This window comes from Berghia stephanieae, chromosome 2 (assembly GCF_034508935.2).
Source record: "Berghia stephanieae isolate SIO BIC M18660-M18661 chromosome 2, UCSD_Bste_1.3, whole genome shotgun sequence".
NCBI lineage: Eukaryota > Metazoa > Mollusca > Gastropoda > Nudibranchia > Aeolidiidae > Berghia > Berghia stephanieae.
Window position 1 is genome coordinate 10158295 of NC_088361.1, and position 14240 is coordinate 10172534.

General features: G+C 34.7%; 1 protein-coding gene across 1 annotated transcript in view; it reads left to right on the forward strand.

Moving 5' to 3' along the window:
• LOC144964290 (asparagine synthetase [glutamine-hydrolyzing]-like) overlaps positions 1 to 14240 on the forward strand; it is a 73731-nt gene that overhangs the window by 4366 nt on the left and 55125 nt on the right. Inside the window, 6 exon segments of the mRNA XM_078898382.1 lie at positions 166 to 291; positions 675 to 912; positions 1277 to 1453; positions 4615 to 4707; positions 6315 to 6442; positions 7212 to 7338. Of these exon segments, the coding sequence (XP_078754508.1) occupies positions 166 to 291; positions 675 to 912; positions 1277 to 1453; positions 4615 to 4707; positions 6315 to 6442; positions 7212 to 7338 (889 nt within the window).

Consider the following 14240-nt stretch of genomic DNA (forward strand, 5'->3'; position numbering starts at 1 on the left):
TCTCTGCCCCCTCTCTTCTCCCCCCCCTCCTCTTTTTCAGTATCCTAAGTTTCTGTGTTTGTTTCCATTTTCTCATGTCATTGCCATTTCTTCCAATGTTACTCAATTTAGTTGTTTTTCCCTTCATTCTTTTTTATTCTCTGTATATGTATAATATTACACCAGAACTGTTGTTTGGGATTTCATCGGCTGGCCATTGTAGACGACATGAAGGGCATGCAACCCTTACGTCTTTACACTCACCCCTACATATGGCTCAACTACAATGGGGAAATTTACAACCACACCAAGGTAAGTGTCACGTAGTCATTAAGTTTATGCATGAAAAGGTAAACAAAACAAAAACAAACAAAAATGTTAGTAAGCTGATAGATATAGAAATACATGAACATTTCAGATGAATGGACAGAAAATAGGCTGAGATATGGAAAGAGATGGATTTGCGGATTGACGAACATACAGATAAATAGTTAGATAGGCTGATAGGCGGACGAACAGACTGACCTATTTGTTTATAATTATGTAAATGTCAAGGAATATCTAAAAAAATATGTTCAAGATTTGTCAATTTTGAGAGTATTTTCGATTTAAAAGGGATATTATAAATATAGAGAGGAAAGAAATTGACAGAATATTAACCTTTTTGGGAACGTTGCTCTTCCTTTTTTTTCCAGCTTGGCGAGGAACATGAGCTTAACAGAAGTACCGTTTTGGACGGTGAGCCAATGGTTCATTTGTACCAGCGTCTTGGAGCTATAGAAATGGCCAAGTTGTTGGACGGAGTGTTTGCCTTTGTCATCCTGGATATGGCCAACAGGAGGGTCATCCTAGGACGAGACACTTTTGGTGTTCGACCCATGTTCAGATTTCTCACTCAGGATGGGTTTTTGGCCGTTTGCTCTGAAGCTAAAGGTATTTTAAAATTTGTCTTTAACTTATAATTTCTTTGGTTTTTAAGAGATGTCCAGATATATATTTTTGAATTTGTTTACCGTGCTGTTGAATTTTGTTGAGGCAATTGGAATTTTAATGATAAAGATTATTAAGCCGATGAATAGTATCTAATAGTATAACACCTGATATCAGATTTAGCAAGAATTGATAGTTATTAGAACTATCAATTTTCCTACTATATATTTATTACGCTATTAAAAAAATATTTATGACTTTTTTCTTTTAGAAATGACAAAAGAAACCAACAAAACTGTGATTTTGACCACTTCATCACTTTTTACGCTATGTACATGTTTGGCTGTATTCTCCAATTTTTCTCCAGGCCTATTTGGCTTAACCCACAGTATATCAGAAGAAAACCAGGAAATCACAGTGTTCCCCCCAGGTCACGTGGAGATCTACGATTTAGACTACAAAGGAAAAGTGACCTTGAAGGAAAGAGCCTGCTTCAACAAACCAGGACAATTTCCTTTATACAAAACCAACATGACATCTTATGGTAAGCTTAAAAACAAACAAACTAGAACTAACTAACACCCGAGATTGAAATACAAAGACAGGAAACTCCCAACAGTTACAAACGGGTTTTAATCACACCCGCCTACTATTACGAAGAACTCATAGAATTTCGAAATTTTGGCTCCGATTTCATCACTTTATAAGTATCTCTAAGTCAATAAAACTTATTTAAAATGAAGGTCAATTAAAGATTACCTAATTTTAAGGATTTTGAAATGTCGTTTAAGCCATATGAGGATAATTTATTGATTTTTTAAAAACGTTAACTATAGCGACTACAATTTTATCTCCTAAAAATTACGAATTTTAAAATTTCCAAGTAGGCAGGTCTGGTTTTAATAACACACGACACGAATCTGGGTCAGACCATGTCAAGTCGGTAAACATTCTCTCGCTCATATGTATATTTATAAAATAAGTCATTTTGCTTATACGTTCAGTTGGGTGATTTAGTCTCATTAAATTTTCTCTAACAGAAAATTACACATACCATCAATTTTCAAATGCTATATTTACCAACTTGACATCGCGTACGCATGGAGCTTCTAAGTTTCTTGTCTCGATAATATTATCATTTCAGTCTTGGCTAATACTGTTATCGTTGTTGTTCTTGTTAAAAAGTTGTCAATCTAAGTTTTCGAGACTGACTCAAGTTAGTTGTTGCTCCACTCACTTTTCTGAATTAATTTTCACCCAATATCGCAGCTTGCTCAATGTCTGAATCGTCCCTGTGTTAGATTATGTTAGTGTTGAAATAGAGTCCATAGCTATATTCTACCAATATTCGAGCTAACTCAATGTCTGAATCGTCTCTTTGTTAGTGTTGAGGATAGTGTTCATAGCTTAACTGCTCTGACTTGCCAATAGGCCTAAACTTTAGTGGTATTTGTGTGTTGACCCCATGTCCCCAAAAAGTTGCGAGAGGGACGCTTGAAACCACTTTTTATTGGAGTGGTGAATAGCGTCGATTGTAGAGAGTCCCTCTCGTGCATGACAGTCGGGTCATGGCTCCACCTCCCCATCACCACAAACGTTTTTATTCTCGGTTGTCGTCTAGTCTTCTCTAAAAAAATCTTTAAAAAATTGAGCTTCATTTGCGCAATATCCACTAAATGTGCTCAAAGCGCTTTACAAGGGGTCCCTGGTCAACAGCAACATTTAACATGTAGGATGGGACATGACGCCTGTTAGGCGATATTACAATTTTTCGGACAAAGACAACGCTGTTAACGGCCAGGTACTCATTTTACACCTGAGTACGGTGAGAGAATGTGAGTAAAGAGCCTTTTCCAAGGACTCAACTATGCGCCGAGCGCGAGGCTCGAATCCAGGACCTTCCGATCCGAAAGCAAGTGTCATACCACTAGGCCACATAGCCGCGTTCTACCCACTTCATTTCTTGTTACAATCCAATTCGTAATTGATGAAATGAGTTTCATCCTTGGACGAGATACTTATTAGTTCGAATATTTTTTGACTTAAACAATAAACTTAATTTTCCTCATTGAGTTAATTTTGACATATTACTAGATACTAGATTGACGCAATTGGTAAATCGTGGTAGAAAAGGAATCTTGAGAGCATTTATTTCGCTCAGTATCCAATAAACGTGCACCAAAGCACTTTACAACGGCCCTCAACCAACAGTAACACTTATAATAATAATAGTAATAATAGTAATAATAGTAATAATAATGATAATAATAAATAATTAATAATAATATAATAATAATAATAATAATAATAGATAATAATATATAATAATAGATAATAATAATAATAATAATATAATAATAATATAATAATATAATAATATAATAATAAATAATAATAATAATAATAATAATATAATATAATAATAGATAATAATAGTAATAATAGTAATAATAATATATATAATTAATAATAATAATAATAATAATAATAATAATAATAATAATAAATAATATAATAATAATAATATAATAATATAATAATAATGATAATAATAATAATAATAATAATAATAATAATAATAATAATATAATAATATAATAATAATAATAATAATAATAATATAATATAATAATATAATAATATAATAATAATATATAATAATAATAATAATAATAATATAATAATAATAATAATAATAATAATAATAATAATAATAATATAATAATAATAATAATAATAATAATAATAATAATAATAATAATAATAATAATAATAATAATAATATAATAATAATAATATAATAATAATATATAATAATAATAATAATAATATATAATAATATATAATAATAATAATAATAATAATATAATAATAATATAATATAATAGTAATATATAATATAATAATAATATAATAATAATAATAATAATAATAATAATATAATATAATAATATAATATATAATAATAATTAATAATAAAATAATAATAATAATAATAATAAATATATAATAAAATAATAAATAATAATAATAATAATAATAATAATAATGATAATATATATAATATACTACTACTACTACATACTACTACTACTACTACTACTACTACTACTACTACTACTACTACTACTACTATACTACTACTACTACTACTTACTACTACTTACTACTACTACTATACTATATCTACTACTATCTACTACTACTACTACTACTACTACTATCTACTACTATACTACTATATACTACTACTACTACTACTACTACTACTACTACTACTACTACTACTAATAATAATAATAATAATAATAATAATAATAATAATAATAATAATAATGTTATTTTTATAGCGCTCAACTTCCACATAATAAGTTCTCAGCGGTGCTTTACAATATTAATTGTCATTCGAGCATTCATTCTTTGACAATTTTGAGAATATATATATAAAGAAACAAACACATACACATGCACTTAACACGAAGGATGGCAATACATGAGGCATGTAAGGCGATATTACAATTCTGTTTTTCAACAAGGAGACGACGCTGTTAACGGTCAAGGAAAACTGATTTTTTGTGAGATTTTTTTTCTTGTATTTTTCTCTCTTGCTTTGACTGGCACTGCTTCATACACAATTTTTTAAGACTTTTATCTTACACCAGTGCCTGCTCTCTATTTTTCAATTTGATCTTTCTTTATCCACAGACCAGGACGTGAAAGTAAACATTGCAAACCTTTTAGAGGCAGCGGTAGACAAGCGTCTTATGTCAGACAGACGTATAGGATGCCTCTTGTCAGGTGAGCTAGCTCCAGGGTGGGGTTCCCGACCTCCCACAGTGGACGGAGAGGTACTTGTTCTCTCTTCTATCCCCCTGTATCTGTTTTCCAATTGCTTTCTGTCTTTGTCTTGGAATGAGACTACTTAGTGTTGTCCTGACCCTGGCCTCAGTCCTTGGCTGGGAGGGAAACAATCAAATGCATAGTTGTAGTTTTGGGAGATGATATTTTTTTCCCGTGTAAATCGTCTCTCTGTTATGTACTGCTATTTTTTTAGATATTTATTTTTAAATAGGTTTTTTTTTCAATGTACTGTAAAAAACCCCAAAAAACTTTCTGTCTTCCAATCTTTATTCCCATTCCCTCCTACCTTAAATTAATATACACTCCATTGCAGATTTTTTTTTGAGGATAAGCATGGAACTTCAAGGGAAATAAATGCGTTTTACTATGCTGTAGGTATACTTGGATCGAATGGTGTCCCTTCCATGGACTTCGCCTTTTCTCATACTGTTTCTTGACATACCTATTCAGATGTTTCTATTACACCAGTGGTTGTTCCTTAATTTGTCAAATCACATCACATCACATTACAACATATAGTACATTATATGTCATGTTGAATCAAATGCTAAAATTGCATCATTAATAAAAGACAAAAGACTTAGGTTAAGTTAAGTTAATATAATTTATTGCGGAAAATGGATTTCGTTTTCTAACGTATCAAGCTTAACTAAAGCCTCACATAAATGTTTCCCATTTTAACTCTAAATTATCTTTTCTTTTCTTTTTGGCATCTGGTTCTACCCAATATAATCCTGTTTTGAGGCGATAGGCCACTCACCCACCCACCCACCCACCCACACACACACACACACACACACAACACACACACACACACACACACAACACAAATATATATATATATATAATATATATATATATTATATATATATATGCATATATAAATATGTATATGAGTGTTGGTGGGTACTTATAGATACTAGAGTGCTCGGTATTATTAATTAGCGCATGTAAAATAAATAAGGACACTCATATTGTATTACGTCAGGACGATCGTTTCAATGCTGGTAGCATTTCCTCGGTAGACGATCAATCCCTAGACTAGCATTGAAACGATCGTCCTGATAAAATACAATTTGAGTGTCCTTATATATATATATAAATATATATATATATATATATATATATATATATATATATATATATATATATATTATATATATAGATAGTATGCGTATGGCTAAGAAGCTCACAACATTGCCATCCGGAAGTATAACGGAAGAACACAAAAAAAAAAAAAAACTATTTGCAACCTTAAACCTTATAGTTTGGTTAATGCAATTTAGTGTGAATTACTCATAAACGCGGATAACAAAAATCAATAACAAACACTTGGATGACGTCAACTTCGTTCTCTCTCTCTCTCTCTCTCTCTCTCTCTCTCTCTCTCTCCCCCTCTCTCTCATTCTCTCAATATATATATATATATATATATATATATATATATATATATATATATATATATATATATATGTGTGTGTGTGTGTGTGTGTGTGAAAATAGGTAGTAACCAATATATTACAATGTATTGAATGGTTTACCAGGTGGTTTGGATTCAAGTTTGGTAGCAGCCCTGTTGGTGAAATTGGCCAAAAAGAGAGGACTGTTCTACAAGATACAAACCTTTGCCATTGGAATGGAGGGTAGCCCTGATCTGGAAGCTGCTAGAAAGGTACGTGTTTCTTCACGTTTTCATCCTTCATCTCCTCCTCTTCCTCCTCCTCCTAATCATCATCATCAATATCATCATCATCATCATCATCATCATCATCCTCATCATTATCCTCGTTGTCGTCGTCGTCATCATCATCGTCATCATCATCATAATCATCATCATCGTCGTTGTCATCATCATCATCATCATCATCATCATCATCATCATCATCATCATCATCATCATCATCATTATCTACCTCATCTGTTCTAAACACCTTTCTTCTCCTTCATGGTTAGCAAGAAAAAAAAATTTAAAGCGACAAATTTACGACAGCAGATTTTGTTAACATAAATAGGGATTGCTCTCTTACAGACAATGACAAAGCACAGAATTGGTGATTGGTGTAGTGCTCACAACTCTTTGTGGTTTAAATTTACTTTCATGCCACTCAACACACATCAGGACAAAAATAAAAAAAAGAAGAAAAGCTGAAGCATTTATCTAACGCAATATCCTTTAAATATGCTCAATGTGTTTTGCAAAGGATCATAATTATTTGGAGATAAATTAATATTATAATCGCTTGAGTTAAGTTTAAGAAATTATCAATTTAATTTCACAGGGATTAAAGAAAAAAATTAATTGAGCTTAGTTTTGTAAGCTTTTTTGTTGGTTTACTTCAATGTTATTGTATTTCCTTCTTATTATTTAGTTTCTTTATTATTTTCAGAAATGCATTAGCCTATGGCAATACCGAATGTAAATTATTGTTGTTTTTTAAAAGGTAGCGGACTACCTGGAGACGGAACATCACGAAATCCTGATGACACCGGAAGAAGGCCTGGAGGCCATTCCTGACGTCGTCTACCATCTTGAAAGTTATGACATCACGACCATTCGGGCTTCAGTGGGTGAGTTGACCTTTCCCCTCTATTGTAGTGTGTTGTGTGTTCAATGATTCACGCCGCAACCATCTTATCAGTTGGTTGGTTCTAATTTATTTATTTCCTCTTCTCGTTCACTTTCTCTAACATCCATTAAGCTCATTTTACGCGCATGCCCTTATTATTATTTTTTTTTTTCGATTACTGTTTTACGAGATATTCCGTCGGTGAAACCCTAATTGATTTGACTATATACTGCCGTACACCCACTCTCATTAGGACGCCCAACACTGGATTTATATATATATATATATATATATATATATATATATATATATATAGAGAGAGAGAGAGAGAGAGAGAGAGAGAGAGAGGGAGGGAGGGATTGACAGAGAGAGAGAGAGAGAGAGAGAGGGAGGGAGGGAGAGAGAGAGGGAGAGGGAGGGGAGAGAGAGACAGAGAGAGAGAGAGATAGAGAGAGAGAGAGGGAGAGAAAGAGGGAGAGAGAGAGGGAGAGGGAGGGGAGAGAGAGACAGAGAGAGAGAGAGAGAGAGGTTAATATGCATCAAAAATGTCCAATGCATCCCACTGTGCACACAATAATTTATCTATGAGGATGAATATATATATATATATATATATATATATATATATATATATATATATAGAGAGAGAGAGAGAGGAGAGAGGAGGGAGGGAGGAGAGAGAATAGGAGAGAGAGAGGATGGGAGAGAGAGAGAGGGAGGAGAGAGAGAGGAGGAGAGAGAGAGAGGAGAGGAGAGAGAGAGAGTGAGAGAGTGAGAGAGAGGGACAGAGAGAGGGAGGAAGAGAGAGAGGGAGAGGGAGGGGAGGGAGGGAGAGAAAGAGAGAGAGAGAGAGAGAGAGAGAGAGAGAGAGAGAGAGAGAGAGAGAGAGAGAGAGAGAGAGAGAGAGAGAGAGGTTGATATGCATCAAAAAATGTCCAATGCATCCCACTGTGCACACAATAATTAATCTATGAGGATGAATATTCTGAAATTCTATCTATCAACCAACTGAGTCGTCAGCATATTATAAATAAATGGATAAATACATATTTTAAATTTTTATCCTCATCTCATTTGGTTATTTCCTCCAACACCGTTGTATGCCTCCCAGACAATACAAAACAAAATACCTCACTGAATAATCCATCAAAATGCCAACGGATGGATGAAACAACGTTATAGGAGGAAATAACCAAACGAGGTGAGGATAATAAATAATTTGCTCCAAGAAACTGTCGAGCACTCTACGTGATTCCAGCCTATTCCCCTCAAACAAAGATAAATAAATAGATAACAATAAGAGGTGAAATAGAAGGTTCAATTTATTTATTTTGTTTAGTCACCTTAACTACACCAGTCTCACAGCTCTCATTCGTCCCTAGTGTTTCACTCATCGTGTTTTATTGATAAAAGGGAAACCCGAAACGTCCACTGTCATTATCTGACTCCGTTTACCAAATAGAAACTTCCATTTCATATCCTATAATTATTTATTCAAGCAGCAACATTTTTATAATCCAGTATATAGATAGTTTGAAGTTGACGCGTTTGTGACTAATTCTCACTAAACTGTATAAACCAGACTATAAACGTTTAAGGTTACACATAGTTTTGTGTTTCGGTCCGTTATACTTCCGGATGGCAATGTTATGAGTTTCTAAGCGAAGTGTATACTATCTATACATATCAGTTTAAAAACAATTGCGGTACCGGGGGGGAGGTGGTAGAATGGTTCATGTCTACTTCAAAACAGTGGCGTGGCATGCTTACAGTATAAGGTGGTGCCAGAATCAGAAGAAAATTACTTAAAACTTGCTATATTTGTTAATACAAAAGAAAGAATAGAAATTTAAGAAAAGACGTACTCAAATGAATAAGAGGCGGTATATTCCATTTCTCAGTCTTATTATTTAAATAAATGCTGTACTCCATTTTAAAAAGATGGAGTGGTGCCAGGCACTAAATCAACCAATATAGCCACGCCCCTGCTTAAAAACGATCCTGAAAAACACTCTACAGTACAGCAACACAACTGAAAAAAAAACCCCGCTCCTAATACCACTGAAAAAAACCCTCGTAATATCACTGTAAAAAAACCAACAACTTTTAATACAACCATTGCATGGCATTGCACCAAATAGCAACAAGTTTAAGGCTTCTTTCTAGATTAGAAACAACAGCGACAACAACAACGCAAGAAAAATTACCAGAAAAAAAAAACAACAAAAAACAACCCGAAATCAGCCCTCGGTCACATTCCGTGACAGTTCCATTCACGCCGATGGCCTGGGTAAAAATGATCCTAGATTGTGCTAATTTGGTTTCAGACACTTTAATTGAGACACACTCCGGCTGATTGATCGGAAGGGATGGCTGTGGGGCGTAACACATTACACATCACACGAAGCTCATTTTTCCACCCCCCCCCCCTTCATTCCCCCCACTCCTCCTTATCCCTTTCTCCACTTAACTCTATGCATGGTCTAAATAAAGTAATATTCTACGTAATTCATTTATTATTAACACGTAATAATTTTTTTTTAAAAAGTAGTCCTTCGGAGCTATTGAGCACATGAAGCCGGAGTTTATCCCGGTTTCTATAGCGTGAAACGGATAATAAATATCAATTGCTTGCTATCCTTAGGATAAGACGCTAATCTATTTCAAAGTACTTTCCGCCAAATCTAACTGACCCAGCTACCACGTCGTCGAATCAGACACATCTTCTTTCTATTCTAAACAAACAGTAAAAAACACTGGAAATACCACAAAAACGTAATAGGAATAGCTACTCTAGGTTGTTAATACATTTCGTGACATGCTAGGTCGTAGGACAGGGTATCTAAAAGGGATTTTGAGTGGTGCGTACTAATTTTGTTTGCGCACTTTGCTTGAATTGACCATCCATCCCATCTCAGGCTTGATGGGATCGAAATGAGGACCGGTGTTAAGATAATTGTTGTTATTACGCAGATATCTCTTAACACTTCTTATTCCCGCTCGCCTCTCAACGGATCGTAACGGCCAGGCGATAGGGAATGAGATTAGCGGAAGAGTAGCGTCCCTTGATTGGACATCACCTTACAGAGAGAACGTCAACATGGTTTTGCGCATGCGTCTCACTCGTCCTCGCTTTCGGTGAAGTGTCTCCGGAAGCGAGGACTAGAGACGCATGCGCACAACCAACATGATGTTCTCTCTCTAATAACTTTTCCGCCGGTGACGTCCAATCTCATTCCCTATAGTTAGTCGTCTATGTTTCGTCTACATTATTGAACGTTAAGCCAATGATTTGATTTACGATGCTTTACAATTTTGCTTGGGAGTGGGAATTGTTGTTGTGCACATGTTTAGAACTTAATGTTGAATGAAAACATGCAAAGACAAAAGTGGCTCTGTTAGTTGTGGATGTTATGCGTTTAGGTAAAATGCTCAAAACACCCGTCAACCGGATATAACGTACCAACAGACAAAACTGTGTTTAATCTTGAACGTTTATCATCATCATGTCGTCACCATCATCATCATCATCATCATCATCATCATCATCATCGCTACAGTCCTCATTATATTTGCCGTTTTAGTCGATTGACAAAAAAAAAAAAAAAAAACCCAACAAAAACAAATAAACAAACATGCAAAATAAATAAATAAATAAATAATATGAAATTAACAGCTCAAAAATAAAGCCTCCATTACTGTTCTAGTTGAACCTATCGTCCTTCTTCATTTGTCAACTTTGCAATGCTGTGATGTCTAATTAATTATGATGTATTTGGTTCTTGTCATCATCACATTTCCAATTATCACCGCTGTTCTGTGTAACCAGACCCATTACATTACATATAAATAAAAAATAAAGGCCATCATTACCAGACAAGACCTTTCTCATCCGGTGCGTTTCTTATGGCATAATTAACCAATGAGAATAGGGCCTTAGGCACGTGACCCTACGAGATCAAACTCAGTGTCATTCTATTCAAGTCGAAGACTGACGCGCAAATTGACAGCAGAAATGTTATAAATGTGACCCATCGTCTCAAAACGGTATTATGTCGGAACGAACCAGATGCTTAACAGCCGAATTTAATGTTAAACTGGTCAAAAATATAAATTGTTGGCATTAGCATCCTAGAATATGCTATCCATTCTCCTCAATAAAATATACAAACTCACCACAAGTTGATATTTCTGGCTATAAATTCAATTATCAAATTCTTAACCATCCCGACTTAATACCGTTTTGAGGCGGAGGGTCACAAATAAATAAAACGGAGGCCTTACTCTTGGGTTGTGGCGACTTTTTGTTTGTTTTGGCAATAAGACAATAGATGAGAACATAATGATGTTAGAAGAGTTCATTTCAGTGCCAATTAAGAGAGGATCAAAGAGAGTAACAGTGTCTCTGATATTTAACAAAACACCACGATATAATACAAACAACAGTCTGCTTTGATTATTTGTGCGGTTATGTGGTCTAGTGGTATGGCGCTCGCTTTCGGATCGGAAGGTCTTGGGTTCGAGCCTTGCGCTCGGCGCATAGTTGAGTTCTTGGAAAAGGCTCTTTACTCACATTCTGTCACCGTACTCAGGTGTAAAATGAGTACCTTGCAGCTAACAGCGTTGTATTTGTCCGAAAAATTGTCTTATCGCCTAACAGGCGTCATGTCCCGTCCTTCATGTTAAATGTTGCTGTTGACCAAGGACCCCTTGTAAGGCGCTTTGAGCACATTTAGTGGATATTGCCCTATATAAAAGCTCAATTTTTTTTAAAAGCTGAATGTTAGAAAGAAAAAGGAGAAAAAAAATAGAAAGAAAATAGAACAGTTCAAGGTTTGGGCCTTTCGTCGTCGCAACTATTTTGGCCCATGTAATATGGAACGCTTGAGAGCTAAAGAAGAAAAACAAACCAAACAAACAAAAAATCAAAGCAAATGTCCCACTCACAGACAGAAACCAAATATCTCCAATGTTAATCATAAAATCGACTTGAAGAATTGAAAGTCAGAAAAGCTGCTGGTTGCGATAGATAGTATTGAAAGTACTTTTCAGTGACAGATCATCTCTACTTCTTTGTACTGTTACCAACCAGACCATACTTCAACTGTCACTTGTCATTCTGGCGACGAACCATCGATTTGTAACATGTAACAGTACTGTCTTTTATCTTTCAATGAGAAAAAAAACAAAAGGTGTATGGTTACGTGTTAAAGAAACTTTTACTGTTAAAAATGACCGAATAAACACACCCAAAAATCTACCACTCCCAACTCCCCGTTCCCCCGCCCGCCCCCTAAAAAACACTTACGTACCTGGAACAAGAACTTGAGAGTGACCGAGAAATGAGGCACGATTTGGCTCATGTTCATGAAAATTACTTTAGAGTGAGATACTGAAAACCTCTACAGAGTTTTCATTCCACTTATGATTTTAATAATATTATGATGAAAAGATAACAGTTCAAGGTTTGGGCCTTTCGTCGTCGCAACCATTTTGATTTCTGTGACCAGCTAGTATAAAAAAAAATTGACCTTTATATAGCACATTATCCACTAGATGTGCTCAAAGCGCTTTACAAGAGGTCATTGTCCAACAGCAACATTTAACATGTAGGACGGGACATGACGCCTGTTAGGCGATATTACAATTTTTCGGACAAAGACAACGCTGTTAACGACCAGGTACTCATTTCACACCTGAGTACGGTGAGAGAATGTGAGTAAAGAGCCTTTTCCAAGGACTCAACTATGCGCCGAGAGCGAGGCTCGAACCCAGGACCTTCGGATCCGAAAGCGAGTGTCATACCACTAGACCACATAGCCGCACATATATTATACTGGGTGGGGGTCCTGACCTCCGATAGTGGGCAGGGAGGCACTTACTGTATCTTCTATCCTTCTACACCTGTTTTCCAAAATGCTTTCTGTCTTTGTCTTGGAATGAGATAACTTGAATTTGTCCTGGCCCTGGCTGGATACCATAGCTGGGAGGGAAACAATCAAATGTATAGTTAGAGGTTTGGGAGATGATATTTTTTGTCTTGTAAACCATCTTTCTGTTATGTACTGTATTATGTTTTGTTTACATATTATATATAATTTGTAAAAATTTGAGTGTATCCCTCTGAGTGGGGACCTGTGCTTGTATCTGAATGAGACTCTTAGGTGATCTGAACTAAGTACTTTGACAATGTGCTCTTGGAACCTACATCTGTTTCCTATTTGAACCAATTACTCTTTGTCTTAGCTTTTCTTGTGTGCTTTAATTGTAATTCGATAACTTTTTACTATCCCATTTTCTATATTTTTACTGGCGCTGATATGACCTTATTGTGTTGCAAGCGCCGTAAAACCCTTACTATAATAAAATAAAATCTAGCTAGTATATATTCAAATGTTCCGTAAGCCGTTAACAAGTTCCATACTCTGGAAAGCTACGTATTTTAAGAAAAAATGGTCAAATATCGATTGATTTAAATGACCCTTATCTTGTCAAAACACTCTCAAACCAGGGACCTCGCGAGGAGGGTCATTTAAATCGATCGATATTTGAAGGACTTTTACTTTTGGTCAAATTTATAAATACGTGTTCTTCCATAGTACGACAGCTTACTGGTTTAGTAGACAAGGTGTCTATAGGGCATTATCTTATATACATATATATATATATATATATATTATATATATATATATATATAAATTTATTATTCTTAACTCATTTGGTTTATTCCTCCTACACCGTTGTTTACCCTCCATCCCCTGGGATATAGATGGATACTTCAGGGATGTTTGCTGTTAAGTTGTGTACCGTCGAACACTCTACGTGATTCAAGCCAAGTCCCATCATCCATATATATATATATATATATAATATATATATATATATATATATATATATATATAT